Source organism: Epinephelus lanceolatus, chromosome 8 (assembly GCF_041903045.1).
Source record: "Epinephelus lanceolatus isolate andai-2023 chromosome 8, ASM4190304v1, whole genome shotgun sequence".
NCBI lineage: Eukaryota > Metazoa > Chordata > Actinopteri > Perciformes > Serranidae > Epinephelus > Epinephelus lanceolatus.
In genome coordinates, this window is record NC_135741.1 from 20220616 (window position 1) to 20240952 (window position 20337).

The following is a 20337-nucleotide window of genomic DNA, read 5'->3' on the forward strand; positions in this document are numbered from 1 at the left end:
AGTGTGCAGGATTTAATGCAATCTAACGGTAAGGTTGCAGAACTGAAACTGCTCCCATGTGTCAAGTGTGTTAGAGAACTGTGGTGGCTGATGTGAGAATGCAAACTGCCCTATGTAGAGCCAGCGTTTGATTTGTACGCCCTGGGCTACTGTAGAAACAACATGGAAGACTCCGCCAGAAGAGGACCCTCTCCATATATAGATATAAACGGCTCATTCTAAGGTAACGAGAACACAACAGGTCTTTGTTTCCGGTGCTTATTAACTGATACAAACATCTTTATAAATATAATAACAAAGCAGGACAGATATTTATCACAAATACTACTAGCAGGTTGTATTTAAAAAAAAAAAAAAAAGGAATAACCGCTGGACGTCATTTTTTTCTGAAAAGTACTTCCTGTTCAAAGACAATGTTTAGTTTTAATACTCAGAGAGAGATGTTGACCTGTACGCTCCTGGAGCCGGTAATCTCACACACGTACACATCTGTTTCTAGTCTTGACCTTTGGGGCCTGTCCGTATTAATGTCACTGTAATCATTTTACATCATTTGGACAGCACCTTTCATTATCTAAAGTCAAATTATTACAGGTATAATCTTAACTTTGTGAGCTCACAGGAGGATATAGGAAAACTGAACATATGAATGATCAGTCATATTTATATAGTTTTGTATAAATGTGTTGATGAGCTTTCTCTTTGTACAGTAGTTATTTGGTGAGGTTGAGAGGTGACAACTTTGGACACACTGCCTGTACTATCTCTTTAAGAGGTGTCACCTGGGAGAGGGACAGGTGTGAGCAGCTCGAACATCATGTCTAATGTAGACACTCAGGACAGCGTTTGCCTCTGACTAAAACTTGACCACGACCCCCACGTATCGGTGGGTCACAGTCAGGACGGGATGACTGACTCACTTCTGCTCTCTGCACGGCGGAGCTCAAGCTCTCACGCCAACTCCACCGTCAGTGACGTCTGCGTCACGTGTCCGTCTCTTCCCTCGGTACGTCCGTCGTATTTTCCTCCCCTCCACTGCCTGCTTTAACGCTGAGAGCTACTCGAAATAAACAAGCGCAAAACAGGGGGCCGTTGTGAGGACCGGTGTGGCTCCGGTGTCACGCGTATCACCAGCCTGTGGACAGAGGGGGCTTACACCTATAAGTTGCCATCAGTGAAGCCCAAACCCTCCCGTCAGTTTCTGGCTCCACTGAGCCCATATCATTGTAAACTTTTTTTTTTAATCCTGCGCTGCATACACTGAGCTCCGACAAAGCGAGGTGAGTGTGGTTTTTATGGTACACATTTACACAAGTGTTTCACCTTTCTCAAAAACTTGTGCGAGCTATTGTGAAGGCTTACCTTTGCGGGCTGCGCTTTGGCTCAGCAGTGTTGGCCAGCTGCATGTCGCCTGCTTAAAATGGCGACAGCCAACGGGGGGAGAGAGAGAGGAGTTTTTTGGGCTGGGGGCTTGCCTTTTTCCTCCACTCTGAATTGGGCACTATGTTTAAAAACCTATAACGCCGCCAAGCCCATTAAGTTGGGGCTCACTCCGCCTAACTTGAGCGGAAGATGAACACGCATCATTTTCGGAAATGTTTGACGCCGCTGCGCTCAGGGACTAACGTTACCGTCCAGCCACTTTGTGCTGGAGCTGTTTTACTAAATACCGCTATTCGCACACGTTTAAATAAATATTATCTGTTATTATAAGAAGCAATAACATGTCGTCACCTTATATGAAACTCAGACGTGTGAGATTTTGATCAGAATTTCCTTATTTCTGTAGTCTGTGCTATGAATGAAGAAGTTAGAAATCACTTTCAGTCCCATCACTTATGACTAATATTGTTTTTCAGAGTTGCTCTATGAAAATTGCATAAGTAATTTACTATGGTTTATCACGAGCTCATGCAACTAGGCCTATTTTTGTCTGTCAGATAGTATGTTCTCAGACTTTATTGTTAACATCAAGCTTGACACACTTTTTTTTAAACATACAAACTGTGAACACTCATGCTTTCATGTTATATTCCATGTTGCCGAACAGTCAGTGAGTCTGCGGGCTGTTGCCTTGGTAGACTATTTATCATGTCAGTGTTGTCATGAGAGTGTGACTCCAGGGATTAGAGCAAAGCTTTCCCAGACAGCTAGTTTGTGTCTGATGTCCACGTGAGTCCCAAGCATAGACAAGCAGCTTAATCCACCTACCTATTTATCACCCACGGCGGTACACCTGTACCGTTAGAATAGGCCGGGTTCATTGCTATTGTTGAGGAGGAAAATTTAATGATAAACGGCACCCAATTTGGCTGTGCGGGAGTTTTTCTAGAATATTAGGAATTGTCAATATTGAATGTTCCTAACAGCAGCACAAAAGTTGGTTATTATTATTATCATTATGCTCAATTTGGCTGTATTTCCTAGTGTTGCTGTGGTGATGCTTGAGCTCCTACATCTCATTGAATAGTCTAACCCCCCCCCCCCCCCCCCCCCCCTCCCTCCCTCAGTTTTTAGGTTTGCAGCTGACACAGGTTGAGCTGCTTTCTATGAACGGATGAATCACTTACTGAAATTGTATTTTGGCCATGCACTTTTCGCACATTGAGAATCTTTTTCTTTCCTATTTTGCCTTTCAAACACCTAATGAGCATTTCTTTGTGCGCTTCAGTCCTTCAGTCATGACTTTTCATCAGTGTGTTTCTTCTCCTCTCTGTGTTGTTGACCCATGTAATGACAATTTCCTTCCAGATCTCTACCAAGTATGACCACAAAAAAAGCCCACAGAGTCAGCTGCTGCTCGAGAGCCTTTTCACAATCTGGGGGGGGGGGGGGGGGGGGGGTTTGAGACAGTGTGATCCACTCACACACGTCCAGAGCGAGCAGGTTTGGGTCAGCAGCAGTAGCAGCCTCTTGCTCTGCTTGGCTGGTTAACAGCTTGTGATGTCAGCCATTTTAGGTTGGACAGCACAGAGCATGGTGCTCCGCCATTTTTCTCTCCCTCCCCTCTCAGCAACCCAGTTTTAACGCATGCACTGGCAGTGGCCACAGCAATGCAGCCGTTTGCAACCCACGCAGCCATCCACTCACTGACCTGAGAGCAGCCCAAGTGGGACTCAGGAGCAGATGGAATGACACTGTAGGAACACGGTCATTGAGGTTTCCTTGCTGCTGCCAGTATGCTGAATTAAGACTGAAATGGTAGTGGAAAGAAGTTCAGACACACAAAACATGTAAGCGGTGAGAGTGGTGAGCCGTGTTTGTCAGCAGATGCATGAGTGAGTGAAACCCCGCAGTTGATTGACAGGAGGAGGTTAGCTGGAGCCATGTCTGTTTAAGGTGGGAGTGAATTCAGTAACTGGCAAGAGGTGTTGTGTTTTGGGACAGAGGAAAACATGGCGAAGGATTTCTGTTTTGGCACAGAGGAGGCAAAAGCAAAGGGTTTGTGTTTTGGAACAGAGACTCAGATGGCGAAGGGTTTGCGCTTTGGTGCAGACTTGATAATTAGCTTGGATACACTTGGGGATAGAGGTGGTTCCTCAGTCCTCTCTGAAAGAGATAGCATCTGCCAGATTTGGAGCCCTGTTTCTATGTCCATGGCTGCTTCGCCTACAGTGAATACAGGAGCCCTGCCTGCCTCAGGCCGCTGCAGGCCAAACACAAGAGCCACAGAGAGCTAAGGCAGTAGCCCAGGCAGATGTCTGGACAGGGACTGGGGCGCTGAGTTAACAGGAAGAGACGCCATCAGCCCCAGCCAATAGCGTGCCTTGGCGATGGCGACCACACCTAGCTGGGAGACATCAACACCGCGTGAGGGAGGCACTGAAATAGGAGCAGGGCAGGGACTCTCCAAATACCACTCACAGGGGTGTGTGGAACAAACAAGCCCCGTAGAGCCAGGGACTGGATGGCATAGGAGATGTGTGTAGGTCTGAGTAACCATGTGTGTGCGTGTTTACCCACACGCATGTGCTTTAGAGAAATGAGCTGGTGGGAGAGTGAGAGAGAGAGAGAGGGGGTAGGAGGTGGTTGCCATGGGGACAGTAACACACCAGTGGCGCTGCCGACCTGTCTCCCTGGGCCAAACTTGCTCGGAGAGGGAGGAGAAGAAGGAACGGTGGGAGGGAGGGAAGCAGAGGGTGCAGAGACGTTTGAGAGGGAGGGGGAGTGAGGGTGAAGAGACAGAGGAAGAGGAAGGAAAAAAGACGAGTGTGGAGGCAAGAAATGGAGCAAACAAGGAGAGGGCTGCCCATGTTGTTCACCGGCATTTGTTACTCATGCAGATATCAACATTACACCTGTATTCTCAGCTAGGTGAGGAGAGGAGCACTTTAGTTAGCATGCAGCCACGCTATGCGGCCAGGCTGTAGGATTTCTAGCATGTGTGGGTGCTATTATTGGCCTGCACTCACAGGATATAGCCCAGGCCTAGACAAGAGTCAGGCCAGGGGATAAAAGGAGGTCATGCTGTGCTGAGCCGTAGATAATATAGGTTATGATCCAGGAGGACGAAAACATTGTCTTTGTGTGTCACTGGAAGATCTCTGACTCTCACACACAGGAAAAATGGCAGCCTCACTACCTCAGTAAACAAGCCTCGCACACAGGCATGCAGGCAGCCACCCCCGCACGCCACATACACACATACACACATAAATACGAGCACACATGCACCCCCCCGCCCACCCCACCTCACCTCCCCTCTCTCCACTCTCACAGGAAACCCACACATGCAAATGCTGACACATATAACAGACACAAACCCAACATCATTGCACGGTCAATCCAACCTATGTGCAGCAATTTAAAAATTAAAGTTACTAGCTTGCAGTACGCTCACACCAGTGAGTCAACAAAACTCGTCTGAGCCTGGCATTGCTGAGACATGAGCTGCCCGACTCGCTGATAATAGCTCAGCTCGTATTGTGCATTGTTTCAGTCCTCACCTGTGTGAGGCCTGTGGGTGTCCGCTGCTTACTCGCCTTTCTGAGGCCCAACTTTTGACTTCAGACATGATCATACACTTTCTGTTTTTTATCTCACACGCCATCAGAGTGTGATGTGAACTTTGCCGCCATTGCAGCAGTCTTAGCGGCTGTCGATATGTGCAAATGTTTCACCCGATGTGCTTAGTTATTATTTGGCATGAGACACTGCAATGCATGTGTGTGCACATACAGACACTGAAGCTGAACTTCAGGTTACGTCCACTGGCTGAAGAGCTCGGGTTGGAACATTCCAGGCTTTGCAGTGCAGCGAGGAGGGAAGGAGGGAGGGAGGGAGGGAGGAGGGAAGGACTGTGTGATTGTAGTTTGGAGCAAGAAGAGTGCGTTGAAGAGCGGGGGTTAGCAGGGTGGGGTGGCTGGTTTGAGAGGGGGGTATCAGGGAGGAAAATTCCTCACTGAAACACCTCAGTGCTTCCTCCACGACAGTTAACACCCCTCCTTCCCTTGCCTCCTCACCCCAAACTGGCTGCCCATCCCCCACCATCCTCTCCCGTTCGCTCTCCCTCTCCTCTCCTCTCCTCTCGCTTGCCCACCCACACCCAGCACAACCACGTGATGGATGGTTGAGACTGCCCACCCATAAGCCTTTGTGTTGGTCATGTGACCAGCCAGCCTTGGCAGAGCGGTGCCCCCTGATGCAGAACTGAATGGCAGGGGAGTAGGAGGGGTGCACAACAGCTCCAAGCTAAGGGCAGTTACTCTGTCTGGGGGGTGCACGGGGGAACAAGGGGGCATCACGTTCCCTCCACAGTAGCAAACTTCATTTGCCTGTTAACCCCTCACACTCAGATCCATAGAGTGGGGTAGCCTTCGCTCAGTGGGGACGAAACAGGCAAAGATAACCAATTTGATCTGAGTCCAATTAAAGTTTCCATCACAGGCTTGATGCAGTATGTCATTGTTGTTTGTTTATTTGTAGTTTTGATTTCACGATATTCAGAAAAGTTAGTGTAGACTGCAGATAAACTGTGCACTACATCACTTAAAGTCTTACATTGACTGGAAGTGATGTCAGCTTTTTGAATACTGGAAAGTGAACCCTGCATGCATGCGTCCAGTTAGTGTGTGAAAGGGCATCTGTCACACCCCGATCCTGTGAGGGTTAACTGAGATTTGAGCTAATGTACCATGACCTTTATGTTGCAAAACAAGGCTGTGTGTTTGTTGGTACAAGAGACAGAGAGCATTTCGCCATTGAACAAGTTATATCTGATTGGCGGTTAGTCGATTGTGTGATGACACTGACTTGGCGTATGCGGCTCACCTGACAGAGATGGTGGTGCTGCAGCAGCATTATGCACAAAGAGGTTAGTCTTACACTAGTCCCAGGCAAGTTTGCATGGGACTGTTTATGCATCAGAAGAGCAAGATTATTTTAGATTTGGGCTGCCTACCAGAAAAGCTGCATTTGGTTTGGATTTGTCTGTGAAGTATCTTTGCATAGGGAGGGGCTGGACTTTGAAAGCTTTTAGGGTTTTCCTGTTGAACTTCTTTGAGCTGATGAACTTTAGTGAGTGTTTGCTGCTCTGTGCGTGAGGTGTCATGTTGGTGCAGAGTGATTGGGTGAGTAATTGCCCTAGAGCTGTCCTCTACTGCTGCATCACTACCTCTCTGTCTGAGGGAGGGGAAAACTCCTCCACAGGAAGCTTCGCCATTTTGTATGGAGACAAGGGATCAAGGGGTGAACAGTTTAAAGATTCACATTCTTATGCAGGTCTGTGTTTCTTGCTGTGCTGTCTGTGCTAGTGCTGGGCGAGAACGCCATCTTTTTTTTTTATTATTATTATTATTTTTTTTATCCAAGGAACTATTGAAACACCCACTTGCGCAATTATCAAGTAGACCCTATCTTAAGTAACACATTCACAAGTGAGTATTTCTGTGGCAATCTTTCATAAAGGTCTTCAGTGAAGCTACAGAGGCTCTGGATTAAAAAGAAATACAGAATGTGCTCTCTCTGTGGGGGTGTGTCTGAACGAGGGGAAGTGAGACAGAGTTGTGTGGGGGAGGGGAAAGAAGGGGGTAGGACAGGAGCTCTCCCAAAAAGCCTTTAGTGTAGAAGCAGACTGTTTGAATGCCCTCATAAAAGAGATAGCCTTGCGTTTCATGGGACAGGGGAGTTGAGGAGAAGACTTTTTCAAATTCTAAGATTTAGGAGCAGCACCAAAATTTAAAGGCTTCAGCTGAATCTTTTCACAAGGTCTCATTATGACCTGTGCTGCTGGTATTTTACCTGGAAACATCCAGCCGTGCATGATTTTCTTCCAGCTGAGAGGAAAGCGAGTAGTGTAAGATACCCCTCTTATTTCTCCTCCTCGCAATCTGTTCTCCCTCTCCCATCTCGTGCCTCATTTGTACTTGAAATTTAACATTTTATGCCACAAACCAAACCGTGACTTGAACTAAAATGTGTTACCCTCTCTTTTTTTCCAGGTTTTCCCTTTAAGATTGCAGTGAGAACTACAAGTGGACCTGTGGACATGTCCCGCTGTCCTCCTTCCCCCACGCCTGGTCTATAGTCAACCAGAAACGACTCATAGTCTCACTCACACCCCATTCTCAGCCATTTGACCAACCCTCCCCACCCTGTGGTCACATCATGGCCAGCAAGAGGAAGTCCACTACTCCATGTATGATCCCCAGCAAAGTCATACGCCCAGCAGATGAGGTTGAAGAGGACTCTCCGGTTCTTCTCCGTCAATCACGGATTTCTGGAGGGGGCAGACAAAGCCCGCTCGACCCAGGAGAGTCTTCCAAACCAGAGGTGGGGGATGCTGTCAAAGATGGTGCTGGCACTTACACCTGTAGGCCTTGTAACTTTAAAACCCATGACCTTAACTTGTTCTTGGATCATGTGTACTCCGGGCACCAGGACTTCCGTGCGGACCCCAGCTTCTTCTGTGTGAGCTGTGGAGTTTCGGCGCCCAAGTTTGAGGGCTTGGCCCTGCATAACGCCAGGGTCCACCCTAGCACATTGAACACGACACTGCAGCTGAGGAAGAGGGACAGGAGAGTAGTGGTGGAGCAGAATCTGGTGACTGGGGCAGAGACAGGGAAGGACAGCGAGATCTCCATCACCAAAACCCCGATTATGAGGATGCTGAAGGGCAAATCGGAGTCTAAACGTATAGTGGTGTCTCACCCAGTGTCTGAAGAGCCATCCTCAGACTCGCACTCTATATCTACACCCAGAGAGACTGAAAGAAAAGAGCCTGCTGCAGTTACAGTCACACATGTTCCCACAATTGTCCACAATGGAACGACAAAGGTCACTCTGCCCTCAGCAATCCAAATAGTCAACGGCTCTGGAGCATTACCAATGCTCAAGACACCCATCACACAGGTGGGTGGTAGTTCATTGTGTCTCTTAGTTTGGCTGTTTTGGAAAAGTCTTTCCATATTGGTTTACATCAGTAAATTAAGATTAGTTAAATCAGATTCTTGCAAATCTGTTTCTCATAGGTGGTCTCAGTGGTTCAAAACAGAAGCCTTCAACAATCCGCACCAATCACAGCCTCCTCAAATATTTCTTCTGCTTCGTATTCGACCTCCAAAAATCTCCCCAAGGTAAGTGTTTTGATTCATTTATTTGTGTCCCAGTGTTATGAATGTAAAATGTAAATTTGGTATTTTTTAACCCTGATCCAATTTTCCCATGTTTTTGTGTCCAAGATTCATATTTGTTTAATCTAGAACACTTCCCAAATCTCTTTAACCAAACCCACCAGACTCTATTTAAATAAAGAGTAATTTTATCATTGTAAAACACACTTAATTAAAAGTCAACAGAAACAAAATAAAACTCACAAAAACCATCTTAGTTTGTCTTTTAACTGTTCCAGCAATCACCAGCTCTGATTTGGTTGAAATAAATCCTTAATTCATCCATTTAGGTGTGAAAATATGCTGTCTTTATGTATGCTAAAATTAATGTTTATTTAAATGGAGACTGGTGGAAGTGGCAATAGTGATTTTAGGGATTAAACTAAAAGGGTCTTACTGTTTAACAAAACATTTTTTCTCTCTAGGAAACCTTTCCATAATGTTTCAGACACTTGCAATAAGAACCCGAGCCTGTCAGCAAGCACATTGAGTGGATGTAAATTAAAATTGCACATATGCCCCGAGTGGCGACATAGCAGCCTGTTACGCAGCTGCCGGCTGCAGCGGTCTCACTCAGTGCTGGACCACTTTAAAAGCTGATGTTCCCTTGAGTCACTGAGACACAACAACAAAGGAAATTAGGGTTCAAGTTGAAAATACCAAAGTCACCTTTTAGTAGAGATCAAGTAACTTAACAGTCTCATGTTTATATTTCCATATTTTTCCCTCCCAGGTGATGATTCCTTTGAGCAGCATCCCCACCTACAGTGCCTCCATGGACTCCTCTTCCTTCTTGAAAACCTCTTTCAGTAAGTTCCCGTACCCCACAAAGGCGGAGCTCTGCTACCTGACGGTGGTCACAAAATTCCCAGAAGAGCAGATCAAGATCTGGTTCACAGCTCAGAGACTCAAACAAGGCATCAGCTGGTCTCCTGAGGAGATCGAGGAGGCCAGGAGGAAGATGTTCAACACCATCATCCAGACTGCACCCTCCAGCTCACAGAACCAGACCCAGAGTCACCACAGCCCGGCCCAACACACAATCACAGTCCTGCCTGCCTCACTGGGGGCTACTGGGATCCCCCACATCCTGCAGGGCTCTCTCGTCAGCCAAGGAGGGGTAATCGTCACGCAGCCTGTAATGGCAAACGGTATCCAGGTTAGCAGTGCTCCTGTGGCCCTGGCTGTCACACCTAAGCCCCAGGCTGCAGCCCGGCCCATGATGCAGGCCCGACCTGCTGCAGCGCTGGTGGCAGACAAAGGCATCAGCATGGTGGTGGGGACGGTGGGGAGCAGCAGCACTGGGAGCAACATCATTAGCAGCAGCAGCAGCAGCAGCAGCAGCAGCAGCAGTAGTAGTAGGAGTGGGAGAGCGGGGACTAGCAGTATTAGTACGAGCAGTCACGCAAGTGTCATCAACCTTAGTCTTGGAAGCAGTAATCTTAGTAATGCTAAGGTTAGCGGTGTCAACGGTAAACACAGCAGTGCTAATGCAGACTGCAATAACAAGAGCAATATTAATGTCACCAGCCATGTGAATGCTAAGAACACTGATATCAGCAAAGCCAGCAACACCAGCATTGTGCAGAGTGACAACAAAGTCACCGCAGAAAGCAGAAACGCCACAGACAGCAAATCTAAAGATGGCAAAACAGGCAGTGATAGACAGAAGAGCAAAGATACCAACAGTAGCAGCAACAAAAATCACACAACTAGCATAAGCACAGATGATGTCGAGCCCCCCACCAGTGACTCTCCGCCCATCAAAATGGAGGAGGCGGCCACACTGGACCCCAGTTTTTACAAGGGCAAGAAGTCTCAGGAGCAGCTCAACGCTCTGAAAGACAGTTTTCAGGTCAGCCAGTTTCCCGACCAGGAGGAGGTGGACCGCCTCATTGCTATTACTGGGCTCACGGTCCGGGAAGTCCGCAAGTGGTTCAGCGACCGCCGCTACCACTTTCGCAACCTCAAAGGCTCGCGATCCAGCACAAGTGGACAGAGTAAGTCTGGCACTGCAGCGGGAGCAGGGAGCAGTACGCCAGGGAGCAGTGCCGCTGGCAGTGCCAACCCTGTTGATCTGTCGGAAAGTAGCAGCAACTCCGGTGCAAAAACACCCCAGCACAGCTCTGCACCCCTGAGCCCAACTGCATCACTGACTCCCACCTCTCCCACGACGCCTTCCCGTCGACTCCCCAGACCGCCGTCACCTGATTTCACAGCTATCCGCTACAAGGAGAGAGAACCTCATCAGGTGAGACTGTGCCCTCGGTGTGTGATATGCTAGGGAAATAAAATGCTGAATCTGCTGTTCAGGATGACAAAATTTGACCATGTGATCACTTAGTTTTAGGGCAGAAACTGACGATTGTTGTCATTATCAATTAATTGATTATTTTTTCAATTAAAGGGGAATTCTACTGGAGAGGTTAATAAGTTTTATACAGTAATTTAAGCTTGAAAGGGAGCTGTGCGAAATCTGATCATTTCAGTGCTTGTGTGGCTGGAAAAAAAAAAAGGGTTTTAAATTTTAAAAAGGGGGTGGAGTTAGAGTGACATATGGTTATCAGACCACTCCTCATGTCTGTTTGAGACTAGAAGCATAAGGCTAAATTAGCCGCTACTAGCGTTGCACACAGTCCAGCATCAGAGTCCAGTTGGATTGGAATAAAAAAATAGAGTGCTCTTGTATATATTTATTTTTTAATCCTTAAAAAATGAATAAATAAAAGTCCTTCGTGACTTAAACAGTAAAACAGGAGTGCAGTGCCAAATTAGTAATGTTCTCTATTAGTCAGTGAACCTTTTGGTCCATTAAAGATCTAAAAACAATGAAAAAATTCCATTATCATTGTTAAATGTCTTTTTTGATTGATAACTGACTTCCAAGACTTCCATTTCAACTCTCCCTACCTCATTTCCAAGTGGTATTATTGTTGGTGCCGCTGTCACAAAGGCAATCAGATCGCTTCCATTTTTCCTACCACAGTTTCTTCCGTTATAACGGGTGTTCTACCTGTCGCTATTTGTGCTACCGGGGATAGAAATCAAAAGAACTTGCACTGATACTCTTTGGTAACTGGGGAAAGCTTTCCTTAGCTACCAGGAAAAAAAAGCTCTGTTCCCCTTTTGGTTGCGCAGTTGTTGACGCACTTCCTTTGTGCCGTAAATTGAGTAGGCTTGGGTGTCCTCATGGTATCACGGTATACCAGTGTATTAAAAAATCCTGACGCATCAGTCCATTAACCTCATCAGGCCCGTTTTCCTGGTACTATTTGGGGGGCAGGAACTACTACAGGAATGTCCTCTCACACGGCCCTCTCAACCGCCGTGTCTCCACTGAGAGCAGAGTCGGAGGAAGGTTCCTGTAAAGTTACAGGCTCTGGATGTGACTTAATTGTTGCGCAACCATTTTGACCGGGCCGATGTAGGGACGCTGTTAGCCGATAGCGGTGTCTGTAATAACTCACTAACTGGTCCGTGAAAAAAAGATTTTTCCAGCGGATGTCTTAGTTACAACATGATTGAGCTAACTGGAGTAGTTTCATGTCGTATCCGACAACGGGAGGCTTTTAACAGATGACATCCTGATGTTAGCTTTGCTGCTGCTGTTAGCTGTCCCTGTCAGCTGATGCTTTCTAGACATCGTGATTTCCCAAAACTGAATAAATACCACACATATCAACACAAAACTGCTTTGCTAGCTCAATCATGTTGTAACTAAGATATCTGCTGGAGAAAAAAAAAAATTTACGGGCCATTTAGTGAGGTTTTTTTTTACATGGCGGAAGCTATATGAATGAGCTAACTCTCGTCTGCTGAGTTTTAAAAATGCCGGATATTTTGTTGCTTTCTGTTGTCGTCACATCCCTCCTTGAGTATATCCAGTCAGCACCAAGTAATCCCCAAGCCCCCGCCAGGAGTCTTTCGGGGCCGTTCTGAGTACCTACCCTGAGGCAGGGACTTGTTTAGCCCCTGTAAAAGTTCCAGAACTCTATCCTTCGGGGGTGGTTCCTGCGATGGAGACACGCACCAACGGCCCCGGCCCCGTAAAATTACCCCGAAGTTCCTGCGGTGGAAACGGGCCTATACATGAGCGGCTGTAATGAAGATGTATTGTATGTAGTGCACATCACGCGCCACCAGAGGTCAGTGTGATGCAACAGGCAGGCGAGCTGGCTGCGAGGGATGAGGATAATGTTACAGGACTGTAAACACCCAGCCCCTAGCAGCACGTTTTTTTTTAGCTGCACACTAATAACGTCATACACTGTAAACAGCGATGACATTTCAGGAAGGTATGGAAAAAAAAGATACCGCCCATGGTAAAATCGAGACCTGATTTTCACAGGAGATTGTAACTTGTGACAGTGTTGCAGAGTAAAAGCAATACTTTTAGGCAACCAATCTAAATGGCGATGGTGTCGTTAACAGAACAACAGCAGACAACTTGTATATTTCCACTTAAAATGAAAAATGAAAAACATTGCTGATTAATTTTCTTGTTTAACAACCAATCGATTAGTCAATTGTATTCGGTTCCTCAGGGTTTTTAACCTTTGTCCATTCCTGTATTATGTTCAGCTAAAGGCTCTGGAGAGCAGCTTTATCCAGGACCCTGACCCGACAGGAGAGGAAGTGGACAGGCTGCGATCTGAGACCAAGATGACTAGGAGGGAGATCCACGGCTGGTTCGCTGAGAGGAGGAAGAGAATGGCAGCTGAGAAAAAGAAAGAGGACGCGGAGCGGGCGATGAGAGAGGAGGAGGTGGAGGAGATGGAAGCCGATGGGGAGGAGAGACAGAAAGAGGACGGGTCGGGAGAACTGAAAGTCAACCCTATTAAAATAAATCTGAAGATGCTGAAGGTGACGGAGGCCAACGGCAAAGCAGAAGGTGAAGGGTCGGATAGCCCGCTTCAAACCAGCAGCACACCCACATCCTCCCCCGGCCCCGCTCCATCCTCCACCCCAAAATCATCCCAATCCTCCACCCCTACACCCAAAACAACTCACTCCCCCAAACCCACAGCCATCCGAGGTAAGAAGACAGCGGAGCAGCTGCAAACGCTCAAACAAGTCTACGCCCGTACCCAGTGGCCCAGCGCCACTCAGTATGATGAAATGATCTCAGCGACTGGACTGCCCAGACCTGAGGTCGTGCGCTGGTTTGGTGACTGCCGCTATGTGCAAAAGAACGGCCAGCTGAAGTGGCTGGAGTCTTACCAGAACATGGCTCTGGAGGAGGACCTCAAGAAGGCGAACGCACAGATCCTCCAGGCCCACCGTGACGCCCACGGCAGCCTGGAAGAGTCACAGGTGTTGACAAATACGCATTTTTATTTTAAATAGTTTATGAACAACTGAAACCTGTGAGGCAGATGATGAATCTGTGCTGCTTTGCTAAAAGTTACGACAGGATATTTTTGAGTCACTTCAGCTAATTGCTCTGTAGGAGTGAGTGTACTTATATCCTCGGAAATGAGTCGCTCCAGAAGGTGCCTTATTGACACTCATCTTTTTAAAGGCTTTGAGAGATGCACATTGTTAACTGCTTCAAAACCAGTTCAGTTATTTTATTAGTTACACACCCACAGTCATAAACACAAGATATTTTGGGGACTTCAATGCAAATGACTGTGATACAGAGACATTGACTTTCACTTCCTAAATGCATATAAGTGTGGCAGCAGCATGTTTCTTGCAAACATATTTGTTCATGCACTGGTCAGTTTTGAGATTCTGGGCTGTTTTTCTTCCACAACATGTCTCCTTTCAGACTAGAGCAAAGAAGATATCCAAAATACATGTTAAGGTGTTAATTTTAATTCAGGTTTCTGTTCTGAAAATGTGTGCAAACAGTGCATATTTAATTAGATAATCCCTCAGTTGCATACTTAAATTACAAAACACTATTGTCTTAATGTAAGTAATCGACTGGGTTATTTTATGTTTACCTTATTCACCTTTAGTTTGTTTTTGTCTACATTATGTATCTTAAAGGCCATTTTCTCAAAATACGTTTTTATCACATATTATAAGCAAGAAATCTCCACTTCAGTCGCATTTAACATTCACCAAACTTTACAGTTTTATTCATATCTGTAATCTAAAGGTTTTAATGGAGGGCTTTATTCGTATATCATTCATAGCCTGAATTATATAACATTTTATTCCCTAAAAACATAACTGAAATGGACTTTATATGGTTGTTGACGGTGTTTTCTGATTTGTAAAGTGACAAAAAGAGAATTTCAAAGTTCCCTCTTTAAAAACCTTTAACTCTAACATGTAAACAAAATGAAAGCAAAGAGTTTTGAAACCAGCTTTATCCTTCGTGCGGGTATCGGTTCTGGAAATATATGCAAATTGGTGCATTTTTAATTATACAATTAATAGAAATGATAAATTTGCACATTTAAACTTGATATTCCAGAACACATAATACAAAGAAGAATCATGCTAATGTAAGTAATCAATGGGGGAGGTTTCATGGTGATGTCTGTAAGTTTAACCCTTCGAAACCTGAGCAAATTGGCTTGATTTTAAAAAAAAAAAAAAAAAAAATGGGAAGAAGGCAATGAGCAACGAAGAGAGAAATGACCCAAACAATTAGCAAGAAATAATTTAAAAAATATATATATTAAGTTAAAAACAAGCAAAGAAGGAAATTATCTAGAAGTGCTTAAAAATCATAATAATTCTGTAACATATCTTAAAAATGTAATAATAATTCTAAATATATTTTTTCCTTTCCAATGTGTAGGACATTTCTTACCAAGTTGGTCATTGCCTTTTTTCCCATGTTTCTGAAAGAAGGTGGCTGCTGTTAATTAAAAGTAACAAAGACTCACTTCGATGAGGTCTTTAAAACGTATGATCAAAACTAAACAAGCCAAACCTCTGCGATGCCACATGGAGCTGTGCCTTAACGCAGTTTATTCTCTATGTGCAGTTGCAGGAACTGGCTCAGGCCAGTGGTTTATCAGTGGATTTGGTGCGACACTGGTTCTCCACCAAGGCGTTGGAACCGTCTGCTGCTGCTCATGCGACAGGAGCAGGACCAGTTGCACCAGACGCAGCAGCTGAGCCACAAACAGCAGGATCCTCCCCCCTGGAGCCACAGCCAGGAGGAGGGACGGAGGAGAAAATGGAGCAGTCGGTGTGTGGTGTCGCAGCAGAAGCGGAGGAGGAGGAGGAGGCCAATGCTGACATGACTGTGAATCCTACTAAAGGTAGTCTTCATGTGTGGAGTAGGCTTCAGTGTGATACAGACAGTAATTAGGTCCCTGTAAGTCTGACCCAGCAGAGCATAACACACTGTAACCTACAATTATTTTCATTATTGATTAATCTGCTAATTATTTTTTGATTAATTTACGAAATGGAAGTGGAAAATAAGCATACACAAGCTCTGGGCGAGTCCACCCATCCGCAAGGTTTCAATTTACCCTCTCGTATGACAGAAAATCTGCAAATCGTCACATTTTTACTTGAAAAATGACTTTGAACAAAACATCCTGCACACTGCTGTTGCTCAGCTCAACTTGGTGAAGAGTGTTCACTACCATAATTTAAATAGAAACTCCTCCACCCATTTCACAGGTGTGCACAGGTGTGAGGGAATCAGTCAGCTGTGGGTGTGGTTTTCAATAACTGACACCAACCTGTACACCATGTCCCACACCACACAAACGAAAGAACAAAGGAGTAAGAAAAACGCAGGAAATTTTTGGCATTGGCAGCTTTCATAAGATGATATTCAGATGTTCAACACTGTTCAATACTCTTACGCCATGTATTATAATTCCCCCACACCTTTTCACACCTGTGAAACGGATGGAGCAGCTCAATGTCGTAAATAATGTTGTTGAACACGCTTGACGAAGGTCCAGCAGCACCGAAACAATAGTGTTATTAGGAAATTGTGAAGCTGAGCAGGAGCAGTGTGCAGGATTTTCTGTGATATTTTCCAACACACCTGCATCTGAGACAGTTGGATGTGTTATTATCTCTCATCAAACGACTTGAAAAATGATTGAAATAAATGGGAATAAGAGCAGACTAATTGTTTCAATCCACTGATTGAAATGAAAGTAAAACTATTTGGTCTGGCTCGATATCAAATTGTCACTGCATGATTATTGTTCACAGTTATGACATTATCGCAAAACCTGTAGAATATGTGAGAAAAAAGAGCTGTAAGTCGAATTCATCTTTAATTTTTTCATTGTTAGTTTTGTCTCCTTTGTTTTTTTGGCAAAAGAACTATACTCAAAATACGAATGGAGCGAGGGGGAGAGAGTCTGTAGTCATAAGCGTACAAAAGTGTACAAAAAGAGCAGTTACACTTCATGGATAGTGGAAAGGCAACCAGATGGCGTTGGGAGGTGGAGACGAAGTGAGAATGAATAGAAAGTAGAATAATATAAAGGTCCAGTGTGTAGGATTCAGAGAGATATAGTTGTGTTTTCGTTACCTGAGAATGAGCCATTTAAATCTTCACAGGGAGCTGGGCCTCGTCCATGGAGATCTCTTTGTTGCACCACCATGTTTTTACAGTAGTCCAGATGAGACAAACCAAACACTGGCTCTAGAGTGGGCCATTTGCATTTCTGCGTCTGCCACCCTTGTTAGCAGCTCCTCCAATATGAGCTGGACAGCGCTGGAAAAGCTCACATCGCCACTTAAATCACCTGGTGGATTTGTTTTGGAGGGGAGATCTTTGCAACTTGTGGTAAAAACCTCCTGAACAAAGCACATAAGGAATCCTAACCTGGAGAAATTTCAGCTGGTTGCAGTCTGCAGTCCTCACCACTAGATGCCGCTAAATCCTACACACCGCTCCTTTAAGAGGCGCTGCATTATTTACACAGTCTCATTAAAACAATATGAATATTTCATTTTTAATTATCATGGTTATCGTTAGTTACGGTAAATCGCGACGCGCCTTGTAACTATTTCAGCTTCGGTATGATTCAGATTTAATTAGGTTTTTGATTGTGATGGGGAACACTGGTTGTTAAATAGAGATGAATCATAACCATAACATGTGTAATTGTGTCTCAGGTGAAACACACAATGATCGTAATTATAAGTAATGAGGCATGCTGTGACAGGCATGTGGTGTTTGCTGTGTATAATCATGAAGAAAATTTATACTCGTTTGTTCTCTGGAGTGTGTTGTCGAGGCGATGGATTTTTAATTTCCTTTTTTTATTTTTTTATGACTACAGGAACCGATTGAAGAGGCCTTTTGTGTGAGGATGGAGTTCTCAGCGCAGGTGGTTTTTGTGTCGGTAGTCTGAGGAAAAGGCGGCAGATGCGGTTGTAACAGGATCACTGGATGGAAATGGACCTTGAAACCATCCTCACCCATCCCTCTCTCTCTCTCACACCCCTAGAGGTAGGCATGACCTCCCCCGCTACGTGAGATGGACGCTAAAGCCACTATCACCCCCCCTCCTATCCATCCACCCACTCCCTGCCCTCCTTCTCTCGTTGTGTCTACGCCTCCGCAACACAGACCTTCTCCTGTATCCTCCCGTCTGCCATTTTCCCCTCAGAAGGAAGTTCCAGTAGAAGTGCAGGAGTGGATGAGGTGGAGGGAGGGGCCGTTTTTCTGCCGTGTTTGTTCCGCCTGCCTGCTGTGATGGAAGAAAAGAAGAAGGGGAAAACAAGGGTAGATTTGGAGGAAGAATAGAAGGGGGAAAAAGGGGAGAGGTGTGGTGGAGATTGAGACCTCAGTAGATCAGGGGTGGGGGTTGGGTTTTTGGACAGTTGTCGACCAAATCAACCCTCAGACGAGGATCGACGTGTTGAGTGTTGAGAGACTGTTCATAGTCTGTTTTGGGGTACGAAAAACTGCACAGCTCTTTGCTACAGGGTGCTTGCCTTAAAGGCCTTAAAGTGAATCAAATGACAAATTCTGTTTCCATCGTATCACCTTCATACTCCCATTTTTTTCCACCTACTTGCACTCATACACTTTGACTTCATGCTTGCAGCTGACTTTAAACGTGCTAGCTAGGCTGTTCATAGCGTCTTTGGTGAAACAGCACTGACGTTCATTCGACCACGTCTTCGTACTCGCTTTTCATTTCTTAGCTGTACATATTTGGTTAAACGGGACATTTAAATTGTTCAGTTCGAGGAAAAATATCTGGAACTCCGTCATCCAAAGAGGGCAAGCACCCTGTTGTGTTCACACAAAAAGGCGACACAATATAGTAGACTCTATGGAATCTGGTTCGTGTTGTAGCATCAAGTGCTTCTTTACGTCACTGACGTGTACGTACATTTGTTTTTATGGAACTTTCCTATGACATAAATTTGACTGTAAAAGAACTGTGAACTTTTACCAGAGTTCCATACTTAGGCTTGATGTATAATTTTTACAGATGGTATTTGCAGAATAAACAGAATGTAATAAATTTGTGGCTTCGAGTGTCATTGGGGGGAGTAGGCATGGGACAACATGAAGACCTCATGTCACCATTATCCAAAAGAATTGCCTTTCTCGATATTGTTGGTTAGAAATTCCTGTGCTGTACGAGTTGTCTACACACGGATCTCAACACGGAGGTTAGAGATGTTCAGGTATGATTTTATTGCCCTCCAAATACCAATTCTGATGCCTGAACTTACCCAGAAAAATGATGAACACCTGTATGGATGTAAAATGGCTGCTGTCATTGTTGTACACCATGACTCAGGTAAACCCTTTGTAAACACGAACAAACGCATACAGAGAATGAATACCACAGAATTTTCTTTTATCCACTGTAAAATGTCAAATTGCTCACATTTTGCTAACTTTCCACTATTTACTGGAGATATATTCTGCTTCCGCTCTATAACAGTAGTTGCCAGTGGCCTGATTGGCTTGAAACTACTTTAATTAATTCATTCTATAGTATCAGTAAGTGCATATACTCACAGATACCAGATCCAGCGTTTGAGACAGTATCGGAGGCATTCCTTATACTGCTATCGGCATTAAAACAACTCTAATGGCGGTGGCTAGCAGCTAGCGGTGCTAACTCCATAAACAGCGCTAAACAATTGCAACAGTGCTGACAGAGGTTCCACAATGTCAGCAGTAACTGCTGTATGAGTGCAGTGCAGAGCAACCGATATGAGCTAGCCAGCAGAATACACATGTATAGATGTAGATTCCGGGAAGGGACACGGGGGGTGTCGCAGGGGAACACGTCCTCCAAAGTATTTTAAATATGGGCATTTGTTCCCTCCAACAGAAGCATGAAAGTAGCTGAGGACTTTTATCTTGAAAAAAATATACATATATAATAAAGTGATGCAGAAAAATGAGTGCACACATGCACCAACACGCGAGGCCAGACTGGTTTACAACAACAAACCACAAAGAAGCTCAGATTACAACATGCACGGATGTAGCATGACTTCATTCACTGCTCAGGATGCCATTACTCCACCATATATTTACATAGCTAATAGTGGTTTGCTGCTGCATTAATGCTCTAAATGTTGCATACAGCACCTTTAAGAAGCAAATACTTTTATTACATCACAGATAGGACATCCCTTTTCATTGAAAAGCAATGGCTTATAAACTATTTGAAACAGTGTCACATCTTTCTATATGAAATATGTCCATGCTTGATTAATTGTTTAAGGGTTGTTGTGTTTGCAGCTGGTTTTTGCGGCCTTTCTGATAATGGAAAATAACTACAGTCAATTTATTTTTTGTCGC

The 20337-nt window shown here is 45.0% G+C and overlaps 1 protein-coding gene across 3 annotated transcripts; it reads left to right on the forward strand.

Moving 5' to 3' along the window:
* The first annotated feature begins 811 nt into the window (after positions 1–811).
* Positions 812–19036, forward strand: zhx3b (zinc fingers and homeoboxes 3b). 3 transcript variants are annotated; one of them, XM_033629187.2, is made up of 7 exons: positions 812–1280; positions 7440–8349; positions 8469–8573; positions 9343–10860; positions 13191–13922; positions 15559–15838; positions 17840–19036. In XM_033629187.2, the coding sequence occupies exons 2-7, from the start codon at positions 7606–7608 to the stop codon at positions 17848–17850; spliced, it is 3390 nt and encodes a 1129-aa protein (XP_033485078.1). In that variant the 5' UTR covers positions 812–1280; positions 7440–7605; the 3' UTR covers positions 17851–19036. The 3 variants fall into 3 exon arrangements, with proteins under 3 accessions (XP_033485078.1, XP_078026086.1, XP_033485079.1); XM_078169960.1 differs by lacking the exon at positions 812–1280 and adding an exon at positions 6549–6569; XM_033629188.2 differs by lacking the exon at positions 812–1280 and adding an exon at positions 7086–7294.
* Positions 19037–20337: the final 1301 nt, after the last annotated feature.